Below are 24,017 nucleotides of genomic sequence, written 5' to 3'. Positions count from 1 at the left end.
TGCCGTTGCATTAAATAATTCATCTCTCCTCTCCTCTCAGTTTAATGATTCGCCAGCGCTCTGGTGTCTCCATCATATGCGTGCATGTAGAATGCATCAAGCTGCACACACACACACACAGAGCTGAAGATGTGTGTGTGACCCGCGGGCGATGGGCAGCACACCCGTCTCTGTTATATCACACATGCTGGAGTGTCTCTGTGGGCCTGATTAATGTAGGACAGCCGTTTGTCGTCCTGAACACTTGTGTGTCAAACACACACACGCTTCATCTCTCACGTCTCACTGAACTGAAGTGATGAAGCCATGGCATTTCCATCCTCATCATCCTCATCGGTTAAAAGACAGACAGTATTTTAAGAAATTTCTGTAGCACTTCTATACGAAGCCTGTGCTTGATGGCTTACGTTTCAGTGCTTCATATTTTATCGTAATGATACAAACTAATAAAAATCTTGTCCTGTTGATGGTTCCACCATTAAAATGAAATGAATGCATGACTCCTGACGCTGGATTGTTTGTAGTACACCATCTAAAAAAAAAAAAAACACTGCTCATTTTCTGCCAGGACTTCTGCCCTATTTATATAAAAAAAAAAATTGCAAGTAAATATTCGTATATATTTTCAGATTTTACACTTTTGTTAAGCGGTTGTTATTTTAGCTTTTATTTTTATTTTTGCCTTGGTAGTTTTAGGACTTTAAGTTAAGTTGATTTATTTCTAACTGTGTTTTCCCTTCTAATATGTATTTATTTTATTTTATTGAGTTTTAGCAGTTTTATAATTAGTGCCTTACAATAAATAGGCAAATAATTTAAGATTTTGTCATTTTTATTAAAGTTTTATATATATATATATATATATATATATATATATATATATATATATATATATATATATATATATATATATATATATATATATATATATATATAATGTAGTTGTGTTTTCATTTTAGCTTTAGTTTTATTTAAGCTTTAGTAATTTTACTTTAAAATCAAATATCTGTTTAACTTTTTTTTGTACTTTTAAGTTTTCCTATAATATGACTATGATATATGATAATATGTTTTACTTTAATTTGGCTTTATTTTTCTTTATGAAAATACATTTGAATAGATTTGGATTTACTATAACTAAAACGTAGATTATAGTAAATATAAATGAATCATAATTTTCTTATGTTTATATGTAGCTGTGTTTTTTTCAGTTTTAGTAATGTTTTTAAAAATATATTTTTATTTTTGCTTCATTTTTTAACTGTAGTTCAAGTATTATTTACTTTGAGTTAAATTTAACAGCATTTCAGATTTTTTATTTCAGCTTTATATAAATTCATGAAAATATTTTTTTATTTTAGTTAACAATAATAACAGATTATTTATAAGAGGATTAATTATAATTATATAAATATATACATTATTTAAATTAGGTGTTACTTTAAAAAAAAAAAACATAAATTCAGGAGGAAGATCTGCAGTATGTTCTGTGTTTTAAAAGCCACCAAATGTTAAAATAAAATGTGTTTTATTATTCATTCTGTCTGCTGTATGTACCAAAAGAGTCTAATATATTATCACTCTAGTGCTTTCTGATCCATCACAGCATTTTTGCTGGTAATTTATCATTTATATGCACGAAAAAGCATTAATATATGCTCAAAACAGTTCTGTAGCGGTGGAAATGGCAGAAAAGTGCGATCATAAACTCATTTGCAGGAAAAGTCTCTAAAAGCGTGTAATGAAAGGTGTTTTATTTCATCTTTGGTTCATTATCCCGTCTGCTGTTCGTGCCGCGGGGCAGGAGACGTGCTTGTTTCTGCGGCTGGTCTTTGTCCCGTCACATTATGCTATAGATTGTGGTTTATGAGGCGTTTCTGGAGAGAAATGTGAGCTGATTTGAGGCGCCGAGGGCTGAAGCAGCGGCTCGTGAAGAGATCACTGGTCACTGACAGATCTGTGAGGATGAGAGCCATGCTTTACTACAAGTCATGTTTACAATGTGAGAGGACGTGAACCTGAGAAATGATTCAAGCACCATTCACTGTCATTTAAAGCTGCAGGAGACACTTTGACTATTCAGCAAGATGCTTGTGTAAAACCAACCTAGTCCAAGAAATAGTTAGGAATCAATTTGTGAGAGGAAAAATGCTCTGAAATTATGTTTAGATGATTGATTGATTAGTATTTGAGTTGATAAAATGATAAATTCAACAGTTTTTGGGGTTAATTCAGTTCATGACAAGATCAACAGAGCACAAAAATTATATTTTTTATCATTTTGATGTAAATGAGAGAGAAAAAAGTAGATTATTCCGCCAAAATATTCATGCTGTCTTGTTAATTATGATTTTTATATTGGATATATTTTTTACTATATTGCATATATTCTATATTTTATTTTATTAAGAGCTTAAATATATATATATATATATATATACATATATTTTTTTTTTTTTTTTTTTTTTTAACACATTAATACTTTTATTCAGCGAGGATGCATTCAATTTGTGGAGTGTCAGTGTCAGTAAAGATATTTATAATGTTAAGAAAAATTTCGGTTTGAAAGAAATGCTGTTCTTTTGAACTTTAAATTCAGCACAGAATTCTGAAATCAAAATATATCACAGTTTCCACAAAAATATGAAGCAGCACAACTGTTTTCAACATGGATATTAATCAGAAATGTTTCATATTATTCCGATTTCTGAAGATCATGTGACACTGAAGACTGGAGGAATGATGCGGAAAATACAGCAATATTTCACTGGAATAAATTACTTTTTATATATATTATAATATCAAAAAGGTTGCTTTAAATTGTAAAAATATTTCACAATTTTACAGTTTTTTATTAAATAAATGCAGCCCCTTTGAGCATAAAAACATAATCTTACCAACCCCAAACGTCTGAACAGTGGTCATTAGACTGGAATTAGCTTTTAATATGAATACGACTTTAATTTTAGATGTTGTTTGCTTTGCATTACTCATTTTTTAACTTTTATTTCATATCTTTTCAGTATTTTCAGACAGAATAATGCCATTCATTCAATCCAGATTCTGTGAGTTTCTTCATTTGCGAGCTGTCACTCGAGCAATCTGTCAAGAAGCCGGTTTATTTTGTTGGGTTCATTAGTGAAGTCCGTTCTAATGAAGCTCTGCTGTGTTTGTGTGTGGCTGAATACTGAAAGTGACACGCTTTCCTTTGCTCTTATTCTTCAATTCATTCTCCTCTCTCAGCTTTTGTCTTTCTGCAGCACATTCATGTTCTTTGTGTCACTCGCACGCTGCGAAGGTTTGAAATAATTACGTCTAATTTCCACAGCACTACTGAGGGATGAGCTCGGTTTGTTAAGTCTTTCTCAAAAGATTTATCTGAAAACACTGATGTTCATCTGGACGTTCATGTATTTGAGGTTTTGCAAAAATGAAATATTTTTAAAGGGACAGTGCACTCAAAAATTCAGATGCTGTTCTTTTCCATGTAATGTTTTAGCATTTGATGAATGCTGTGTGTGAGTTTGTATATACAGAAAAGAATAAAAGCATTGAATAAAAAGATTCAAAAAGCCAGTTGCACGGTATTTCACAATTCAGATTTGTTTCTTGCAATTCTGAGAAAAAATGGCTGGATGTTAACTTGCAAATCACTGAATAAAAAATAGAAATAAAAATGTGATTGCGACTTTTTTCACAACTTATTTGCAAGAGAGAAAAAGAAAACGTAGAAACAAACACAATTCAGATTTTTTTTCATCACAATTCTGGAGAAAAAGCTAATTGCTAAATTATTAATTTGCAGTTGGAAAAAACTCCCAATTCTGAGAAGAAAAGTCTTATACTTGCTATTGCAAGAAAAAGAGACACAAATATGTTTAATGTTTAAAACTTGGAGAAACTCAGTTTGCATGAAGAATTGTGTTTTAATTTATATCTCACTATTCTTGTTTTATTTTTTTTCAGAAATGTGAAAAAAGTCAAGAATTGTTAGATAAAAAGATTTATATTTTTATTCGTTACCAGAAATACAGCAAGCGTGCAGCGCTAGAGATCCTTTATTTTTTGCTTTTTTTATTTGCTTTTTTTTCTTCTGTGGAATGAATATTTAGATAAATGCTGCTATTTATCATGGTTTTTATGTTTCCAACAGTTTTATTCAAATTTGTTACAGTCCAGTAATCTAAAAATGCTTTGTGAATCAGTTCAAATGAATCACTGAAAAGATCCAATGAATCATGTTGTGTAAATGATCATTTTTGGAATTTCTTTCTTTTTTCTTTTTTTTTTCTTTCCTTTCTTTCTTTCATGTTTTTTTCATGCTTTCTTTTTTCTTTCTTTCAGTTTTTTTTCATGTGTTCTGTGTTTCTTTCGTTCTCTCTCTCTCTCTGGCATGGTTATCGTTGTGGCAGCTGCATCTGTCTGGTTTGCTTGTGTTCATGGGAAGGTTGCACATGTCCGCGTCGTTCGTCAGTGTCACGCTGAATGTGGCGAGAGCAGGAACAGACACTCGCTCCGCTCTGTTCAGCTCTGGACAGTGTGTTCTCTCTCTCTGTGCTGATCCTCAGTTGGTGGAGCAGGAAGACGGTGGTCAGCTGATCCTCCTGATCTCAGACCAGCTGCAGCGCTGCTACTGGAAACTCAGCTGTCTCTGAGCCAAACCACCAATTCTTCCACACATTTGATTTGAGCTCAAGGGATTTATTTACCCTGTGGAGGAAAAATGTCCATTTAGGATTTCATGAATGCTGTGTGTGTGTGTGTGTGTGTGCTCTTGTTTTTAACTCTGTATAATGACATGGGTATGACACAGGTATTACAAGGAGAGGGTGACTTATGTGTAGAGATGTTCCGATACCCTTTTTCTCTTCCCGATACCGATTCCGATACCTGGGCTCAGGGTATCGGGCGATACCGAGTACTGATCCGATACCAGAACTTGTTGTGATATCGGTGATATTTCCGATACTAGTATCGGAATCAGAATACCTCTACTTATGAGGACATAACCCATGTACCCATTTTTCAAAACGCTTATAAATCATACAGAATGAGTTTTTTTGAGAAAGTAAAAATGCACAAAGTTTCCTGTGAGGGTTAGGGTTAGGGGTAGGGTTGGTGTAGGACCATAGAATATACAGTTTGTACAGAATAAAACCCTTTACACCTATGGGATGAACACACTTTACACAAAAAAAAAACGTGCGTGTGTGTGTGTGTGTGTGAGAGAGAGAGTGAGTGTCGGGGTGTGTGTGTATGTGAGACAAAGAGTGTCTGTCAGCTGAAAAGACTGATTAATCACCAGTTTAGCAATAGCAAGCATGACTAGATTTTTACCAAGGCTGCATTTTAGCATTAATTCTAATGACTTGAATGACTCTCAAGCTTGCGATTTGATTCGATTTCTGATTCGATTCAATATCGATTATGTTGGACATCTATCAGGTAAAGCACATGCATGTTTTTCTCAAAAAAAAAAAAAAAACTCAACTAATGTTGTAAAATATACATGAGAGTCAGTTGGTACCACATTACTATAATACTGAAGGTTAAAATTAATGGATTTATATACAAATGCACAAATTACATTCTTAACCTTCAAAATCTAAGTATGAGCGATAGTAATAGTGCTAATGGACTTGAGTAATGCAGTGCTCATGAACGAACATGCAACATCTAAAGCATTGCATTGTGTTATGATGAATCCAGTTTGAGTTTGTCAGTTGTATGTATGTGTCGGGTCTTCGTGCTCTGATAAATAGATTTGATAAAAGGCTAATAAGACTAAATATGAAGATGCTACCTTTTGGTTTTTTGCAGTTTCAAAAATAAAACATTTAATTGAAACGTTTTTTTCAGTAGTTTTGCACTATAAAGTATTTTCTCTGACACTCTGATTCCAGTATCAGTATCTGACCTTTTATTGTTGCACTTTATTATAATATGTAAGGTCATGTCAATCTGAGTCTTACGAAACAGCAAATGCACACAGACTCCAGCGCTTGTCTGTTGTTTAATTCCCTCTGCTTCATGTCTCACACCACTGTCCTCCGTCAGCACACAGATGTTCCTCAGATGGAGATGACTCTCGGGTGTTTTTGGGTTGATGGTGAATAATTGTCGTCTGTGCTTTTCTCAGGTTTGCTGTTGTCATGGATACATCAGCGAGTGCACTGAAGAAATAAAAGGCATGATGAATTGTGAAGTTTCTCGAATACTGTCCGTGTTTCACTAAAGATTTCTCTTTCTCGGGTCGTGAGTGTCTGCAGTCCTCATAAAGCACACGGTGGCTCTGCAGGGAAACTGACGTTTTAACGGCACACTTTAAAACCGTCTGAGGTTAACGATTACAGTGTCAGTACAGACGCTTTTATAGTGTCAGAAACATCCAGACTAAACCTTGCCACTACAAAACCTCTCTTGAAGACTATTAACGTCGAATCAGAAAATTGTAGACAAGACACAAAATTGTTTTTCATGCACTAGTCAGTTTTTACACTAAAAAGAAAACATCTGTAAATGTCAATACATTTTAAAGTTTCCTTCTCCCCTTCAGAAGTATGTACATACACCAAACTTAACAGGTTTGCTCCTATCTTTTATTCTGGAGGTTTTTATTGAGGGGTTTGTTTAGTCAATAATTTGTCTGATTTTATTATTGCTCTTTATCTATTTGCATCTGTAGATTTCAATTACAACACACATCTTTAAAAGTTTTCTTCTCCACTTCAGCAGCACTTGCAAAAACCAAACTTGGAATTTTTATTCCTCTATATATTATTACATTTTTTTACTGAGGGATTTGTTTATATTTCATTCGGACTGATTTTTTATTGCACTGTATTTTTTTTGCATCTGTAGATTGCATTTACCATATATATCTTTAAAGGCAGTTTAATAAAAAAATAAGTTTTCTCCATTTCAGCAGCACACCAAGTTTTTACATTTTATTCAAATTTATATACTGTACATTTTTATAGAGGGATTTGTTTATATATCATGCGCCTGGTTTTTATTTCTAAAAATGTATTGAAAACTACTACAAAACTAAAGGCATTTATTAAATAAGTACTTAAACCATAGTCTAGAGTGTAAAGAGATGAGTTTTCAGCTGTCACTGTTAAATTGTCAGGGAATCAGAATTTGGGATAGAAATGGGAAGATCACTCCACCAGCTAGGAACAGTGAAGGGAAATGTTCTGGAAAGTGGTTTAGTGGCTCTCTGTGATGACGCTCATTAGTAGAAGTTGTGCAGCGTGCTCTGTTAGAAAGGGCCTGGTCTTTCAGATGTTGTGAAATGAAAACCTGCAAGATAGAATAGTTTTTGCAATGTGTTCTTTGAACGTCAGCTGGTCATCAAAGATTACACCAAGATTTCACGAAGTTGAAGTTGAGGTAGCTTGAGTGGCCGAAAAGACAAGGAGCTCAGTCTTTCTCTGGTTGAGCTGCAGGTGTTACTTACAGGTTTACTAAATATAGATTTATAATATTGTATATAGAACTATGTCTGTATTTATTTTTATTTAACATATTAACATAAAAAAGTTCAGCCAGTTTTATTGTGCCATCTTTTTTTAGCGAAATGAAAATGGGTAAAGTTCCCTTGCGAACTTCCTGACGTAAAATACTTTTTTTTTTTTTTTTTGGATAACTTTTTTATGTTTTTCGTTAAATATAATAACCTTGATTTCAACAGAAGCAAAACACTGAAATACTGAAAAATTTAAAAATTTACAGTTTTCTGTTCCAGAGACTGTCCAGAATATAGTGCATGTTTTAGCAGGTTATTAGGGCAAAAGCATATTCACACTAGAGGTGCACATTTGACTTTTATGTCTTTCAGTTCATCACTATATTTGCTATTAACCCTTTGTCAACAAGCTATTTCAGTAGTTATTGCATTGTTGAGATGAACACTGAGGCACTGGCCTACTGTATATGTGCACTTGTGGCATTCATTTACAGTTAATGAGTTAGTGTGTGTGTGTGTGTGTGTGTGTGTGAAGTGTCAGGGGATAATTATAGCTTACCTCCTACTTACACCAGCAAACAAAACCATAATTTGCTTCTGTTCTGTCTCTCATCTGTGCAATGATTCCTGCTGGATTGGTTTGTTGAAAATACAGACGTGTGTGTGGGAGTGTTTCTGAACACACATATGTCTTGAAACTCGCTGTCTAACATACAGGCAACATCCTGACTGACACTGAAGCTCATAAATAAGTGATCTGAAACTAAAGTGTGACACAAAAGCAGCACACAGGACACTTGACTCACACTTTACTCATGAAAAGTTTTTATTCAACATTTTTCTCTACTGTGTGACATTTATGCAGAATTGAGATTTATGTATTTATAAATCACCTGACATCTTGGATGAACAGACTTTATTTTTATGCTTATTGTAGCAAAAATTAGTTTATTTGTACTATAATGATAAAAATACAAACACTATTATGGAATGTATTATTTTTTTATTACATTGTATCATTTAATTTGTACATTTGATAGTTATTTATATTTTTAATTAAATTAATTTAGCAATACGTTTCAGTAGTAATTCATATTTTAACTGTACCAAAATAAAACTGTAAAATAATAAAAATACATATCATGCAAAGATGTGTAATTCTATTATTTGATTATTTATTATATTATTTATTAGTACATTAGATATAAGTATATGTAATGGATTTAATTATCACTAAATTAATTTAACATTTAATAATTTCCGGTATAATAATCAGTGTTTTGGCCATCTTGGATGAATTTATATATCTTTATTTTGTTCATTTTACTATAAGGATAAAAATGCACAAAACACACAATAATGTAATTTAATTTTAAAAGTATATATTTTATTATTACCTCATCATTTAATTTTGTTATTTAATATTTAATTATATTTTATTTTTAATAAATCTAACAATAATTTCAGTATTATAATCAGTATTTTGACTGCCGCTATCATGAAATGTAATACTTTAAATTTTATATTTACATCAATAAATGCTAAGTAATGCTTGCTTATACTGTATTTTTTTTAATGCTTATTATAGTAAAAATATTGCAAATTTTTACTAAAAGAATAAAAAGCACACACTATTATGTAATTAATTAGGGCTAAATTAAAGCAATAATTTTCAGTGACAAAATCAACAATTTGAGACTGTCTGATTTGTTGTGGGCGGAGCTTTAAAAGAAAGTGGGCGTGTCTAATTGGCCTATTGTGGCAGAAGTTCAGTAAGAGTTGACATCACCTACAGCACTTTTAAGTGTATGTGTGTGTGTGTGTGTGTGTGTGTGTGTGTGTGTGTGTGTGTTTCTGTCTTTTGTGGCTCACTAGGATTTCTCTCCTCTTGCTCTTCATCTCTTATTTCTCTTCAGTCTTGCCGGCTGCAGGACTTCTGGTCCACCTCCTCTCTTCTCTATTTGACGTCTTTGTCACTTCCTCCTCTCTTCCTCTGCTCTCCCGTTCTCTCTTTTCATCCTGGGTTTTATTATTGTCAGTCGACGGCGTTGTTGTGTATCCTCACGAGAATGAATCCATGCGGCTCTGGAGTGACGGCAGACACCGCTGTGATTCATATCAGCAGATTCAGAGCTGATATAATAACCGAGGATAATGCGTGGCACATTCATCATTCGGAGGGCCCTGTGTGTCCTCCTGTCCTCCCACTGACGCTCTCTTCATAACACAGACCCACCGGCGAGCGATGGAGACAGACGTGATGACCGGCGTGTGTGTGATGATGCAACCGCTGTGAAAACTGCTGAGCTGTGAAACCCCTGAACACTGCACACTGTGAACTGAGCTCTACAGTATACACTGGGACGCCTGCTGTTTTTAGGGAAATATTATGCTTGAGACTGCTTTGTACTTTTTTTCACCTACAGAACAGTATGTTGCATGTAAAATGGCGAAATGTGCAGAATACTAAAAATACTTTTTTTGTTTGGTTTAACTTTATTGTTATTGCCTGAATGCACTGTAAGTGGCTTTGGATAAAAGCGTCTGCTAAATGCATGAATTTAAATTAGTCATTTAATTTAATTGTAGTAAAGACTGACTGAATGAATGTGTTCAGTGCTTGTCGTGGCTGAATGTGTAACGCGTGACAGTGAGATGTCATGATACACATGAGCAGAGGCAGCGAGCTCAGATTTGACAGCTGCTCTCAGTTGATGTATGAGAAAGTCTCCTGGCATCCTGCTTACCTTAAATCATTTCTCTAGGAACTGATGTAGATAGTGTACACTAGATATTGAACAGACAGCTCAGAATCCATCTCGTAAAGATCCTGACCTGGCCAATAGTTATTATAATTAAGTTGTTCATATTGGATGATTGTCAGTCTCATTGATGCCATGAACTCTCCTCAGACATTATTTTAAGTACGGAGACCTGCAAAAATTAGTCTTATTTGACATGTTTGACTTTAAAGGGGGGGTGAAATGCTCATTTTCACTCAATCTCCTGTTAATCTTGAGTACCTATAGAGTAGTACTGCATCCTTCATAACTCCAAAAAGTCTTTAGTTTTATTATATTCATAAGAGAGAGATAGTCTGTACCGATTTTTCCCGGAAAAACACGACCGACTGGAGGCGTGACGTGTGGGCGGAGCTAAAGAATCACGAGCTCCAGTAGGCTTTTGCGTTGAGAGCATGTGGAAGCTGTGACATTACCGTGAGGAAAAAACCATCATCCAAAACAAACCATGGCTAACAGTCAGATTCAGCCGTTTATTTATGATCCAGAATCAGATCCCGAGACTGAAACTGAACGAGAGCAGCAGCAGCAACGACTCGCTCCGAGCGGGGCTCGAACCCAGGTCTCCGGCATGTGAGGGGACGCACTAACAAGGAGGCAGAGATATTTGAAGCAGTTTTACTCACCGCCTGCGGTTCCAACACACGACCGTGACCCTTTTTCCTTGGGATTGCATCATCCTTAAGAAATAAACGATTTGCAAATCCGTCGTCAAACTGGGCCTTGTTTGTAAAACAAGCATCTTCGAAATGCAGGGAACAAACACAAACACTTGCACAACTCCGTTGATGCTCTGTAAAAATAAACTCCATCCACTGGTCCCTTAATGCTGTTTCTCTTTTGGTAATCTGTGCAGGGTTGTCTTGCCCTGGCAACCAAAAACACACTCCTTTTGTGACTTTTCGCGACGCTCTCGCTCTGATCAGTGAAGTCTGTTGTGCTCTCTCTGCTCTGCTATATGGGAGCGCGCACTCTTCCGGGAGAAGTGCCTCAGGACCCATATAAGGAAATTCCGCTCCATCTAACGTCACACAGAGCCATACTCGAAAAAAACTTTCCGAAATTTGTGACAAACCGAAAGGAGTATTTTTGGAACAGAAATACTCCTTCAAACGTACAACTTAATTTTTGAAACTTTGTCCATGTTTAGCACGGGAATCCAACTCTTTAACAGTGTAAAAAACTCAGTATGCATGAAATAGCATTTCACCCCCCCTTTAAAAATACATAAATTTTTTTTTTTTTCTTCCAAGAATTAACGCTGTATAAGACTTGTTTTTATACATTTTCTTTAAAAACTGTCAGATTTAATGTTTTTTAAATACTTTAAAACAAGTGAAACAATATGTGCAGAAAGAGAAAAAAATACAATATATAATACACTTTTTCTATAATACACTTATATAAAAGATGCATTACTGAATTTTTTTATTTATATCTCTACTAGTCAAAAAATGTAATAATTAAGATTAATATTTGAAGAAGTTTACTTAAAAAAAAATGTTTTGTTTGTTTCTGAAATAAATCTTTACTGCTGACCATGCAAGGCTGTATTATTTAATACAAAATGCATTTATATTGTGAAATATTATTACAAAAAAAAGTTAATTTGATTAAAGTTATTGTAAAATGGACTTTATTCCTGTGATAAAAGGTGCAAATATATTATTTTAATATAAAAATAATACTAATATTTAAAAAATATTAAATGCAGCCTTGATGAGCAAAGGAGTTAAAACAACAAAAACACTTTATTTGATTAATTCATTATTAAAAACCTTTGAGGATTATACACACACAATTCTTAATATTAATTAACTGTTAACTACTACTTTTGATTTAGTAAACTCCTAATTTGAAGCTTATTAATAGTTAGTAAGGTAGGTAAGTTATGCAGACATTAATATGTGACTATGGATCACAAATACAATCATAAGTAGCACGGGTTTATTTGTAATAAATAGCTTATGGGTCAAAATTATACTTTTATGCCAAAATTCATTAGGATATTAAGTAAAGATCATGTTCAATGAAGATACTTTGTACATTTTGTACCATAAATATAACAAAACATAATTTGTGACTAGTAATATGCATTGCTAAGAACTTCATTTGGACAACTTTAAAGCTGATTTTCTCAGTATTTGATTTTTTTGCATTCTCAGATTCCAGATTTTCAAATAGTTGCATCTCGGCCAAATATTGACCCTTATGACTGGTTTTGTGGTCCAGGGTCACATATGTGTGCCTGTACACTAGTAATACACATGCTAGTTATAGAGAGAATTGGTCCTTTTTTAAAAGTATTACTTTATGTATTATTCTGGTTAATATTAAATTACTAAAATTAAATGTGAAAATGTCCCATATTTGTGATGAGTGATGACGAGCAGGAAAAGATCATGCAATGCATCTTGTATTGTATTAGTTCATAATCCATCATGTGAAAGAATGTGCTTGTGCATGTAAACATGTGAGTCGATGGGATTTCGTGATAGCTGTGCGTGTGTTAGATTTCTCTATTGTGTTTCAGAGCATCTGAGAGCGTACGGCGCTTTGATCTAAACTCAATCAACCAGAGATTCAGATTTCAAAGAGACCTGCCGCATGCTTCTTCAGATGAGTGTCTCCCTGACACGACCCTGACCCCCCTCCACCGAGATCTTTAGGGCTTTCCCTCTCGTCTGCTCGAGAGCGGCTGGGTCTCATTACAGAGTTAGCTGGGCTGATGGACTGGGTCGACCGCTGAAGGCGTCCTCTCTGCCTCTGATAGAGAGACGCTGATTATGCGCCTGTCGCTCTTGTATCTGATCTGCCTTTTTCTGTTCCCTGTGAAATAACGAGGCCCCAGGACCCCAATTATAATATGCAGATCGGCTAGCAGTAATTACAGAGAGCGTCATCTTCATCCCAGAGAGACTGCGGCTCGCATCACAACAGCTTTTGTGCAGAGAAAAATCTATCTATCTATCTATCTATCTATCTATCTATCTATCTATCTATCTATCTATCTATCTATCTGTCTATTTCTATCTGTCTGTCTGTCTATCTATCCATCCATCCATCCATCTATCTATCATCTATCCATCCATCTATCTATCATCTATCCATCCATCTATCCATTCATCTATCCATTCATCTATCCATCCATCCATCTATCCATCAATCAATCCATCCATTTATCTATCCATCCATCTATCCATCCATCCATTCATCTATCTATCCATCCATCCATCCATTCATCTATCCATCCATCCATCATCCATTCATCTATCCATCCATCCATCTGTCATCCATCCATCTATCCATCCATCTTTCCATCCATCTGTCTTTCCATCCGTCCTTCCATCTGTCCATCTATCCATCCATTCATCTATCTATCCATCCATCCATCCATCCATTCATCTATCCATCCATCCATCCATCTATCTATCATCTATCCATTCATCTATCCATTCATCTATCCATCCATCCATCTATCCATCAATCAATCCATCCATTTATCCATCCATCCATCCATCCATCCATCCATCTATCCATCCATCCATTCATCTATCTATCCATCCATCCATCCATCATCCATTCATCTATCCATCCATCCATCTGTCATCCATCCATCTTTCCATCCATCTGTCTTTCCATCCGTCCTTCCATCTGTCCATCTATCCATCCATCCATTCATCGATCTATCCATCCATCCATCCATTCATCTATCCATCCATCCATTCATCTATCCATCCATCCATTCATCTATCTATCCATCCATCCATTCATCTATCCATCCATCCATCATCCATTTATCCATCCATTCATCTATCCATCATCCATCTGTCCATCCATCTATCCATCCATCTGTCTTTCCATTCGTCCTTCCATCTGTCCATCTATCCATCCATCCATCCATCCATTCATCTATCTATCTATCCATCCATCCATCATACATCTATCCATTCATCTATCCATCCATTCATCATACATCTATCCATTCATCCATCCATTCATCTCTCCATCCATCTATCCATCCATCCATCCATCTATCCATCCATCCATCCATCTATCCATCAATCAATCCATCCATCCATCCATTCATTATACATACATCCATCTATCCATCCATCCATCCATCTATCCATCAATCAATCCATCCATCCATCATCCATCCATTCATTATACATACATCCATCTATCCATCCATCCATCCATCCATTCATCTATCTATCTATCCATCCATCCATCTATCAATCCATCTATCCATCTGTCCATTCATCCATCAATCTATCATTGCATTTGTGCAAGTGAAAAATACACTGGACTGCTAGATTTTTATCCTGAAGAAAAGCTGATTGAAGTAAAGAAGCTGCAGCCGTGCACTTGCTAGAGATAGTTCTAGATGGTTTCTTACTGGTCTGAAAGTGAAAAGAGTTCAGTCTCAAGTCTCTGTGATATTCTGGTCTTTAGATTTGAAACCCTCATTGGTTTAATGATAACAGAGTGTAAATCTTTGCCTATTGAGATGTGTTTTTTAAAGCTCAAGTGGTGGAATCTTAAACATTACTAATTTTCTTTTTAAAGCAGCAATATCAAACCATTAAAAAATTGTCTGAAAATTGGTTTAAGAAATTGCTGTGTGGATTTTAAGGTTTTATTTTTGCTTTCATTAGTTTTTATGTGAACGAAAGCATTAGCTATCACTCGGTCATCATATATTTGTTCGTTACGCTTCATGATATCAACTGATTTTACAAATTATGAACAAATATCTTATCTCCAGGCTGTGATTGGAGCATGGACAGATTTCCCAGCATGCCTTTTGTTTGGACGGAAGTCCTGGGTACCCCCTCGTGGGTTTGACAGCGGCCCCCACTGCGTCAGCAGCCGTTTGAATGGGATTATGGGTAAATGAAGAGGCGCTCTAGAGGAAGCGTTTAAGAGGATTTGGGTGTGTTATTAGCCATATGTGGAGGGATTCTGCTCATCACGTCTTCATCTCACACAGAGCTGGTTTGAGCAGCACGTTACCACACATCACGTGTGTTCAGAACAAAACTGGACCGAACTCTTTCTCATACCGTGTTTTTAATGCATTCACACTACTGTCCAAAAGACTGGGGTCGGTTAGATATTTTAAAGTTTTTGAAAGAAGACTCTTCTGCTCACCAAAGCTGCAATTATTGATAAAAAATACAGTAAAAATTTTACAATTCTTAATTATTATTACAATTTCAAATTCTGTTACATATCCTGCGATATGAAAGATAAACCTTTGAGTGATAGTTTTATTTTATACTTAAAAACTTGCATGAAAGGTTTTGTTGTATTTTGTTACATTATTTATTAAAACACCAAAGTTTGGTGTAGAAAATTGCATGTGAAGCTAACAAATAATTTAAAATAATGTCGAGTAACACATTAAATGTGAAATTTTGGAAGTTTAGAAAGATTGAAGTATTTATAGTGTTTAATATTTTATATTATTTTAGTATAATACTATAATAAAAAAAGTATTTTCTTGTGAAACATTAATAATATTTGTTTTATTTACTTGCAACAAAATTTCATGTGAAATTTTGAAGAAGAAAAACTATATTATCAAATAGTATTTTATTGTAAAACATACTCTGAGAATTCTGCCATGCAAAGGCAAAAGACCATAACTTCGATTTTGATCGAAAATTAGTTATTTATATTTTTTGGGACATTCAAGACATCCTTTATCGTGCAAAAGTATGCTGAGTCAATTTTCTGTTAGTTTCCCAAAAAATAATGGGTTGTCTTAACCGTTACTTCAAAAAGTCTTGGAGAAACCAAGGCAAGTTCTGCCGTTGTTTAGAGGCTCGTCAATATGAAGTTTCGGTGCTCATAAATGTTCTGCCTTTGTTTTACTGTCCATTAAAGTCTACTGCATTTTTGTGTTACTTGTATATTTTCATGCATCTGATCTGTCACTGAACCACTTTATTAGACAAACAAATTAGATCAGATGTGGACTCAAACTGTATTATGTAGTGTGATCAATCATAAGATCATTTCTAACAGTTTGTAATTAAATCCATATTCTACCTTTTCTTGTAACCTGATAAAAATCAATCCACGGCGATAAACGTCATCGGAGTTGTTTAATCCACAAGCATTCTGAGCATTATTCCTGCTTGCTGGCTGGCGTTCACATCAATCCACAAGTCATTCTTTTAGGTTAAGCTATTTCCTTCAAGTCAATATAAAAAGTAATCATGCCATGTCTAGTATTCTTTTGTTACTGAGCATAGCATATAAATTGTTTGGGAAGCAGTATCCACTCACACGTTTCAAATTTAGTCTGTTTGTTACAGTACAAAAAACAATACAGTCTCATTTAGTATATGCGATAGCGTATGAGACAGCCCATGATCAATAGATTTTATAAAGGTGTTGAAAATAAATGGTTATCAGCAACCAAATAGTGATAATGTGGAAGTTACTGCCTTTTGCCTTTGTAGGGATAAAATCTATTTTGAGCTCACAATTTTTTATTTAGATAATCTTCATTACTAAAACTAAAATTATCTAATTGCAAATTTCCACTGTCCTACCTATAATTAATTTGGCTGGACAAACAGTTTCACACACAAGTTAAGGTCGTTTACTTTTGTAGGGCAGAAATTGTTTTATCTACAACTTTGAAAATCATTTTGTACAGTGAATGTCAGGTTTGTGTTGTTCAAAGCCTGGATTAGCTGTGTATATATGAAATATCTTCCAGGGTTTCATCACTTTCTTGGCCGAGGACGGTCAGGTGTGAGCGAACGCCAAGCGCTTTCTCTTTGAAGTGTGCGCATCACTTCCTGCAGGGCTTGATAAGAGAGAGTCCCGCTGCTGGAGAAATGATGCCTCCACACTGATTTGCTCTCATTCTGACGCGTCTCTTCTGTGGTTCGGCTGGTGGACGGAGTCATATCTTTTGAGCTTTGACGGGAAGGATAATTGAATTGTGTTTGTCTGAAGCGGCGGATGAGCTTGTTTCACTCACCGGTTCAGTCGTGGGAAACGCTGCACTTGAGAGTTTCGCTCGTTCACTTCTGAGAACAACTCTATCCGGTGGCCAGATGCTTGTTTACTTGTGATAACTCTCTGAACGCTGGCTGATAACTCCAGATCTGATGTTGGCCGTTCAGGTCGATGGCGTTGGGCGTTTTCCAAAATGTTATCTGAGATGATAACAGCATCTTGAAAAGGAGAGAAGATTGAGTTGTTGGCTTTTCTGTTGCAATCTAGATTGGTCTAAACACAAATATGAGGTGTCTTGAGTTGTTAAAGAGGTTCCACTTTTATAATAGTACAGAGAAGATGTTTAGATGTTAAAGGGATTGTTCTACCAAAAAATAAAGTTCTGTTCCTCGTTTACTCCACCTCATTCTTCAGTGAAACTCAAAAGGAGATGTTTTGCAGAATGTTCACGCTGTTCTTCATAAACTAAATTAGAACTGAAACCCTAAAAATGACACTAAAGCACAACTAATGAAGTCTTGTGCATTATATTTCAGGTCTTTTAAATAAAATAAAATAAAAGATTGCTGAGTGCAGTGAACGGACTTCAGTGTGAATTCTATTTGTCAAATTCTATTTATAGTTGTTCTTATTTTGTTTTTTTCTGGCTTGATGCAAGGTCAATATAGTTAACTAAAAACATCAAGACAAAGGAATAAAAAAATGAAATAAGATTTTTACTAGATCATGTAAACTGGAAAGACTGGCTATCGTAATATCAGCGTCAGGTGAGATTACTCACGTTAATTTCTGAACTAAACTACATAATGTTTTAATTACATATGTACTTTTATTAAAATGAAAAATGGGTTTACTACAAATAAATAAAAAAAGAAACCACGGATTAACATGGTTTTGCTACTAGCTTTTCCAATGCTATTTTTGTAGTAAAACTGATTATGCTAATGGTAATCAATCTGAATAACTATAGCCTGCGCAATGCACGCATACAGAGCGCGTGATCTCTGAAACGCTCTAATGTCCAAAACAGACCCTCCCACCTCTGAGATGTTAGTCCCATCCAAATTGGTACATGAAAATCGCAGATATCAGGTGATAAGAATCGAAACTCAAACGTAGTTTAGAAAACTAATCCCGTCCGAACAGGAGTTTTGTCAACACAAAAGCACATTCTGTGTGATATGAGTGCTTCACATGTGAACGGTTAATTGCGTGCATCGACATGCGTTTGGATCATTCTTTTCTCTTTCCTGTTATCATTGGCATATTGTCAAAGCGTCCAATTCTAACATTCGCTAAGCTTTCTTTTCAAAATCGCGATTCCTTGATTTCTAAAAAAATACAATCGTGGCAAAACATTAAATTCGAACTAATCGATAAAATCTGAAACATCGGGTAAATAATACTATTAATGGAAAGTCTAAAGACTAAGAGTTTAAACTTTGGTTTCTTTGTCTTGAGCAACCCAACATGTCATGGACTGGTGTTAGGAGCTCGTTTAAAACAATCACTGTTGGGATTTTCATTGGCGCCGCTGAACGCTTCACCGTAACTAATCGGTGTTTGTTGTCCTGCAGCGGTGTTCACTGAGGTCCCTCATGACATCACGGCGCGGAGCGGGCAGGACGTGGAGATGGCCTGCTCCTTCAGAGGCGCCGGATCGCCCTCTTACTCGCTGGAGATCCAGTGGTGGTACATCAGGAACCACAGAGAATGGACCGACAAGCAGACGTGGAGCACTAATCAGGTACAGTTAGTGATTACCTGTTCGGAGTGATTGATGAAGTCGTGTGTGTCGTTGAGAATAGGAGCGATGCTTTACTCAATGATCAGAGGAAGCGTTTGCACTTGCTGGAGCAGAAAACAGGTGAACAAGTCCCAGTCGCACACTGAACCCCAGCCACAGTTAGAGATGAAGGGATGTACCGTTTACACCAGACAGAAAGACACCACCCAGAACACTAGAAACTACTGAAAACCTGAGCAACTGCGTAAAAACCCAAACACTCAAACCCCTAGCACCACCCACAACACCAATACATATCAATATGTTTGCATTTGCATTGAAATAATAAAAAACATGATTTCCTTTTGCCCATTAAAACAACAACAACAACAAAAACAATTTAGATTAAACAGCTAATTTAAGCAATACAAAAAAAAAAATCAAGTGATCACTTAATTGCTTTTTATTAAAGGAACACATGTAGGCCTGTATGTAACTGACTTAGTCCAAAACAAGTACAGATAGTGCGTTCTGTCAACTTTTTAGTGAATGCAATTCACAATTTAAACTATGCAACTGAGATAAGTATTTAATTTAAATTTTTTAGTCTGTCAACTGTCTGCGGTTTTAGTGTCCCACTAAAAACCCTCTAGGATGGGGAGCTAGGTGCTAAAGCACATAGCTATTTCTTATATATTAATATATATTCAAGATTTGTATTCAGGATATATAAAGCTGGTAAATATAACAGTGAAATTCCCTAATAGTAATTCCAAACGGCCATTGTCTATGTCTCTCTATTCAAAACATCAGCGGTCGAGTAAGTGCATTTATTCAGCCATCACAAGATCTGTATCGCTAACAATACAGACGAGATCTCCGCTCAGTGTCAGTGTTTGGGGATTAGATCTGATCCAGAAAACATAATGTTATTAAGATCATAATCCCAGCGTTCTGTCAGCCCTTAACCTGCCTGCAATTACTATTACTAACAATACACACAACAACATGATGGGCAGCGGCCCACTGTCACACGCCTGCAATTATACGGCCATTTCCTCTTCCTGTCTGCACTCGTGCCAGTCAAACACGGCGGCCTATTTTAGGAGACTGAGAGAGAGAGGGTTCAGCACACACACACACACACACACGTTAATAACCAGCTGTCAATCAAAGGCTTCAGCTGCACAGCATCACCTGCATGAACACAGTCGATCACAGACAGCATGAGAAATTCAATACATTTCTATCGATGAAATACAGTCAGTGTGGACACTTAAAACATCTGAAGGGCTGCCTCATGTATCAAAATACCACAGCAGCTGTCATTTATTGTAAAGATAGATACACAATTAGACATTACAAGCTAAATATTCGACAGAAGGACACTGGTTGGGGTAGAAATGATCAAACAATAGATCTAGTGTTGACAATGAAGACTAAAAATCACTAGAACTAGAGTCATAGAGATACTGAGATGTTTTAAGTGTTCAGTTGGTGCTGCTTTGTTATTAGTGGGTACATCAGTATTATATTAGGATTTATCAGGGTGTTTCTTCAACTGTGGGGTGTGTTTGATCCTGTGGACTTTTAGAACATTTAAATAGTCTTAAATTATTTAAATCGTCAAGAGTGGACATGCATAATTATTCAAAATGAAATGCAATGTGGCTTTGTGCATATAACATATTGTAGACTATTTTAATTGAATACATATAAAAAATATTAATACAATTATGAAAAAAATTAATATTACAAAACATATTACAATTGGTAATTTTTCTTATTTAATATTTTATTTGATTATTGTTGTTATTATTATATTAATAAATGATCACAACATTTGTGGCAGATTTGTGCACCCTTGTAAACAAAGCACAGCAAACCTGCTGATTTTTTTTTTTTTTTTTTTATCTTTTGTGAATTGCATTTTAAATCCCAATCAGTTTTTCCCCCTAAATCTTGCAGCTGTAAACATACATAACATACTTTTTTTTTGTATGAAAGTTGAATTTATGATTCCACAAATGTCATTACCACATCTGAAAACTTTAACATTCTTATTGATTAACTTTTTTATTTCTATAAAATAACCATTTCAATCTAATTCTATAGTTTACATTGTATATCCTAAATTAAATATTTTTATAATTTTTTTTTGCATCATTTGATCAGATTACATCTTCATTAGAAATAATGCATAATAAATGTTGTCCTTGATACCTCTTATATATATATATATATATATATAGTTTATGCCCGAAAGTCTGGATCTAGGACCAATAAATAAATAAATAAATAAAAGTCTAAACATGCGAGATATTTAAAAAGTAGTGCGAATAAATGATGAAGAGCTTTCCATTGTGGTTTGAATAAAACCACAGGGACGAACGAGTGGCCAGAGCTGAAGAAACAGAAACATGAGGTGAGCGGAGGAGAGGATCCAGCCGTAACAGTCCACACAACATTAATCACAGCCGGGAGAAAGAGCTGCAGGTTCCCCAGAGAGAGAGAGAGAGAGAGAGAGAGAGAGAGAGAGGAGAGAGAGAGAGAGAGGGAGAGAGAGAGAGAGAGAGAGAGAGAGAGAAGAGAGGGAGAGAGAGAGAGAGAGGGAGAGAGAGAGAGTGAGAGAGGGAGAGAGAGAGAGAGAGAAAGAGAGAGATGGCACGGCTTCCTGCTGCGAACTCAAGATGCTTTTAATTGGACGGAGGGATGAAAAAGAAACTCTTGCTCACCTTTGCGTCATGCATTATTCATGAAGGACCCTTGAGGATCCGCCGCGGCCGGTTAAGATCACATGCCACAGAACCAACATCTCACTCCAGAACACTGTGTGTGTGTGTGTGTGTGTGTGTGTATATAATGACATGGGTATGACACAGGTATTACAAGGAGAGGGTGACTTATGAGGACTAACCCATGTCCCCATTTTTTCAAAATGCTTATAAATCATACGGAATGAGTTTTTTTGAGAAAGTAAAAATGCAGAAAGTTTCCTGTGAGGGTTAGGGTTAGGTGTAGGGTTGGTGAAGGGCCATAGAATATACAGTTTCTACAGTATAAAAACCATTACGCCTATGGGATGAACACACTTTTCACAAAAACAAACGTGTGTGTGTGTGTGTGCTCGAATGTCCTGCTGGTGTCTGTTTCACTCATAGTAACTGCATTGGACACATGAATATTCTCTGTAGAATGACCAACGTTTAATGAATAATTCAACTAAAAATGTACATTATTTTTAATGTTGTGCCATATTTGACTGTGTATGGTTTAGGAACTTGACGGTGAGTAAATAATAAAAATGATTTTAATTTGGGGTTGAACTGTAACTTTAACACCTACAAATACAGTAAAAAGCAAATGTTTAGCTGAGAAATAAGAAGAAGAACTCTGTTTTATATGACATTTTTGGCATCTACTAAAGAAACATCAGGGACTAAAGCAACTTGCATGTCTTCAAATGTTTTACTTTGTCTCTTGGGAAGCTGCTGAATCTGAAATATGAGAAAATGTCCAAATAACAGTGATACATTTTTTATTTTTTATATGTGAAATAACCACTTTGCCACAGGAAAAAAATGATGTAACTGCAAATTAAAATACCATTTAATGTTCATATTTTAGTTTGTTGTAATAATGAATTTGTCATAATATATTTAATTTGGTTTATTGTTTGCTTGTATCACTTTAGCGTGATAAAATAAATATCACAAGTAATTTTATCAGAGTTCAGAATATTTAAGATCAGAAAAATGTATACTTAAAATAAGTAATTCAGAAATGAAAATGATGAAAATAAATATATTTTTAGTTATAAATATGAATATATAGTTATAAATGAGAATGCATATGTAGATGCAAATCTAAATATGTTGATTTGATGCATAATTGAGTGCTATTTTAGCACCACTTATATGCTTTTATAGGTATTTTATTTTTAGTTTATATAGTTTTAGTTATTTTGGGATGTGAAGTTAAACTAGACAGTATGAGAAATGTTGCTTTTGCAACTAGCTGAAAGAAAATACAATTTCATTGATTATTTTTGTAGTTAATTATAGTAACTCTAATATGACGAGAAGTGTTGTTTTGTTGTTTTTTTCATTGCAGGTGGTGCCGCAGAATGAGATGGCAAAGGACGCCACCAAAATCAGTGTAAGTGTGTGACGTGTGTCGTCTCTCGTGTTCGTTCACTGCTCAGCGAGAGAACGTGAAAATGAGTGTTTGTCAGGGTGAATAACTGGAGCGTGCAAACACAACATCACACTCGCTTGGGCTAAAGGGGATTTGTTAGGTGACTTGTTGAGCCGCTGCAGGCTGTGTGTGTGTGTGTGTGTGTGTGTGTGTGATTGTGCTGCAGGTGATCATAACTGTGCTCATATTCAGATCAGCTGCATGGATATCAGTGTGATAGTGTGTAAAGCAGCAGTTAAAGCTCATGAACATTAAATTCATGAACATTTGTGCTCAACTAAAGGGAAATATTCCCAGAATAAACCAGAACAGGATCATTCACTTCTTTGTAACAATTCACACAAGTAATATTTTACAGCTTGGAATAATTTGAGGAAAAAACTGAGTTGTATTTCCCCCCCGTGTATTTGTTTTAATTTGAATACATTTTAATTCATTTAATGATTCTTTTTATATTTTTAAGCTTTAGTCTTTGCTGTTTTTGTTATTATGAGTAGTATTACTAATATTAAATTTAATGGAAAAAATATATTTTTAAACAGTATATATGTAAAATTACAATTCTCATATCTTTTATTTTTACGTTAAACCATCAAGCTTTTTTTTCCAAATCATTGTTTTGTCAGCATCATTGAGATTATATCAGTTTTTTAAATTGGTCTTACATTTTTTTAAAGTTTTAGTATTTTTGTCCTTTTTTATCCTTATTAGTAATTAGTTTTTCTTAATATCAAAATATATTTTTAAATTAATTGATTTATGTTTTAGTTATTTTAGTACATAAGATTAAACGACATGAAAATGATTAATTTTGCTTAACTTTTTTTTTTTAATCAGT

At 35.0% G+C, this 24,017-nt stretch overlaps 1 protein-coding gene across 1 annotated transcript in view; it reads left to right on the top strand.

Annotated features, from left to right (window-relative positions):
- LOC128011078 (V-set and transmembrane domain-containing protein 2-like protein) overlaps positions 1-24,017 on the top strand; it is a 44,810-nt gene that overhangs the window by 16,641 nt on the left and 4,152 nt on the right. The window contains exons 2-3 of the mRNA XM_052593153.1: positions 18,834-19,003; positions 23,096-23,140. Coding sequence (XP_052449113.1) covers positions 18,834-19,003; positions 23,096-23,140 — 215 coding nt within the window. The remainder of the gene's footprint in view (positions 1-18,833; positions 19,004-23,095; positions 23,141-24,017) is intronic.

The sequence above is a fragment of the Carassius gibelio genome, chromosome B23 (assembly GCF_023724105.1).
Source record: "Carassius gibelio isolate Cgi1373 ecotype wild population from Czech Republic chromosome B23, carGib1.2-hapl.c, whole genome shotgun sequence".
Classification (NCBI taxonomy): domain Eukaryota; kingdom Metazoa; phylum Chordata; class Actinopteri; order Cypriniformes; family Cyprinidae; genus Carassius; species Carassius gibelio.
The sequence above is the reverse complement of the archived record's forward strand: the minus strand, read 5'-3'. Positions and strand labels throughout refer to the sequence as shown.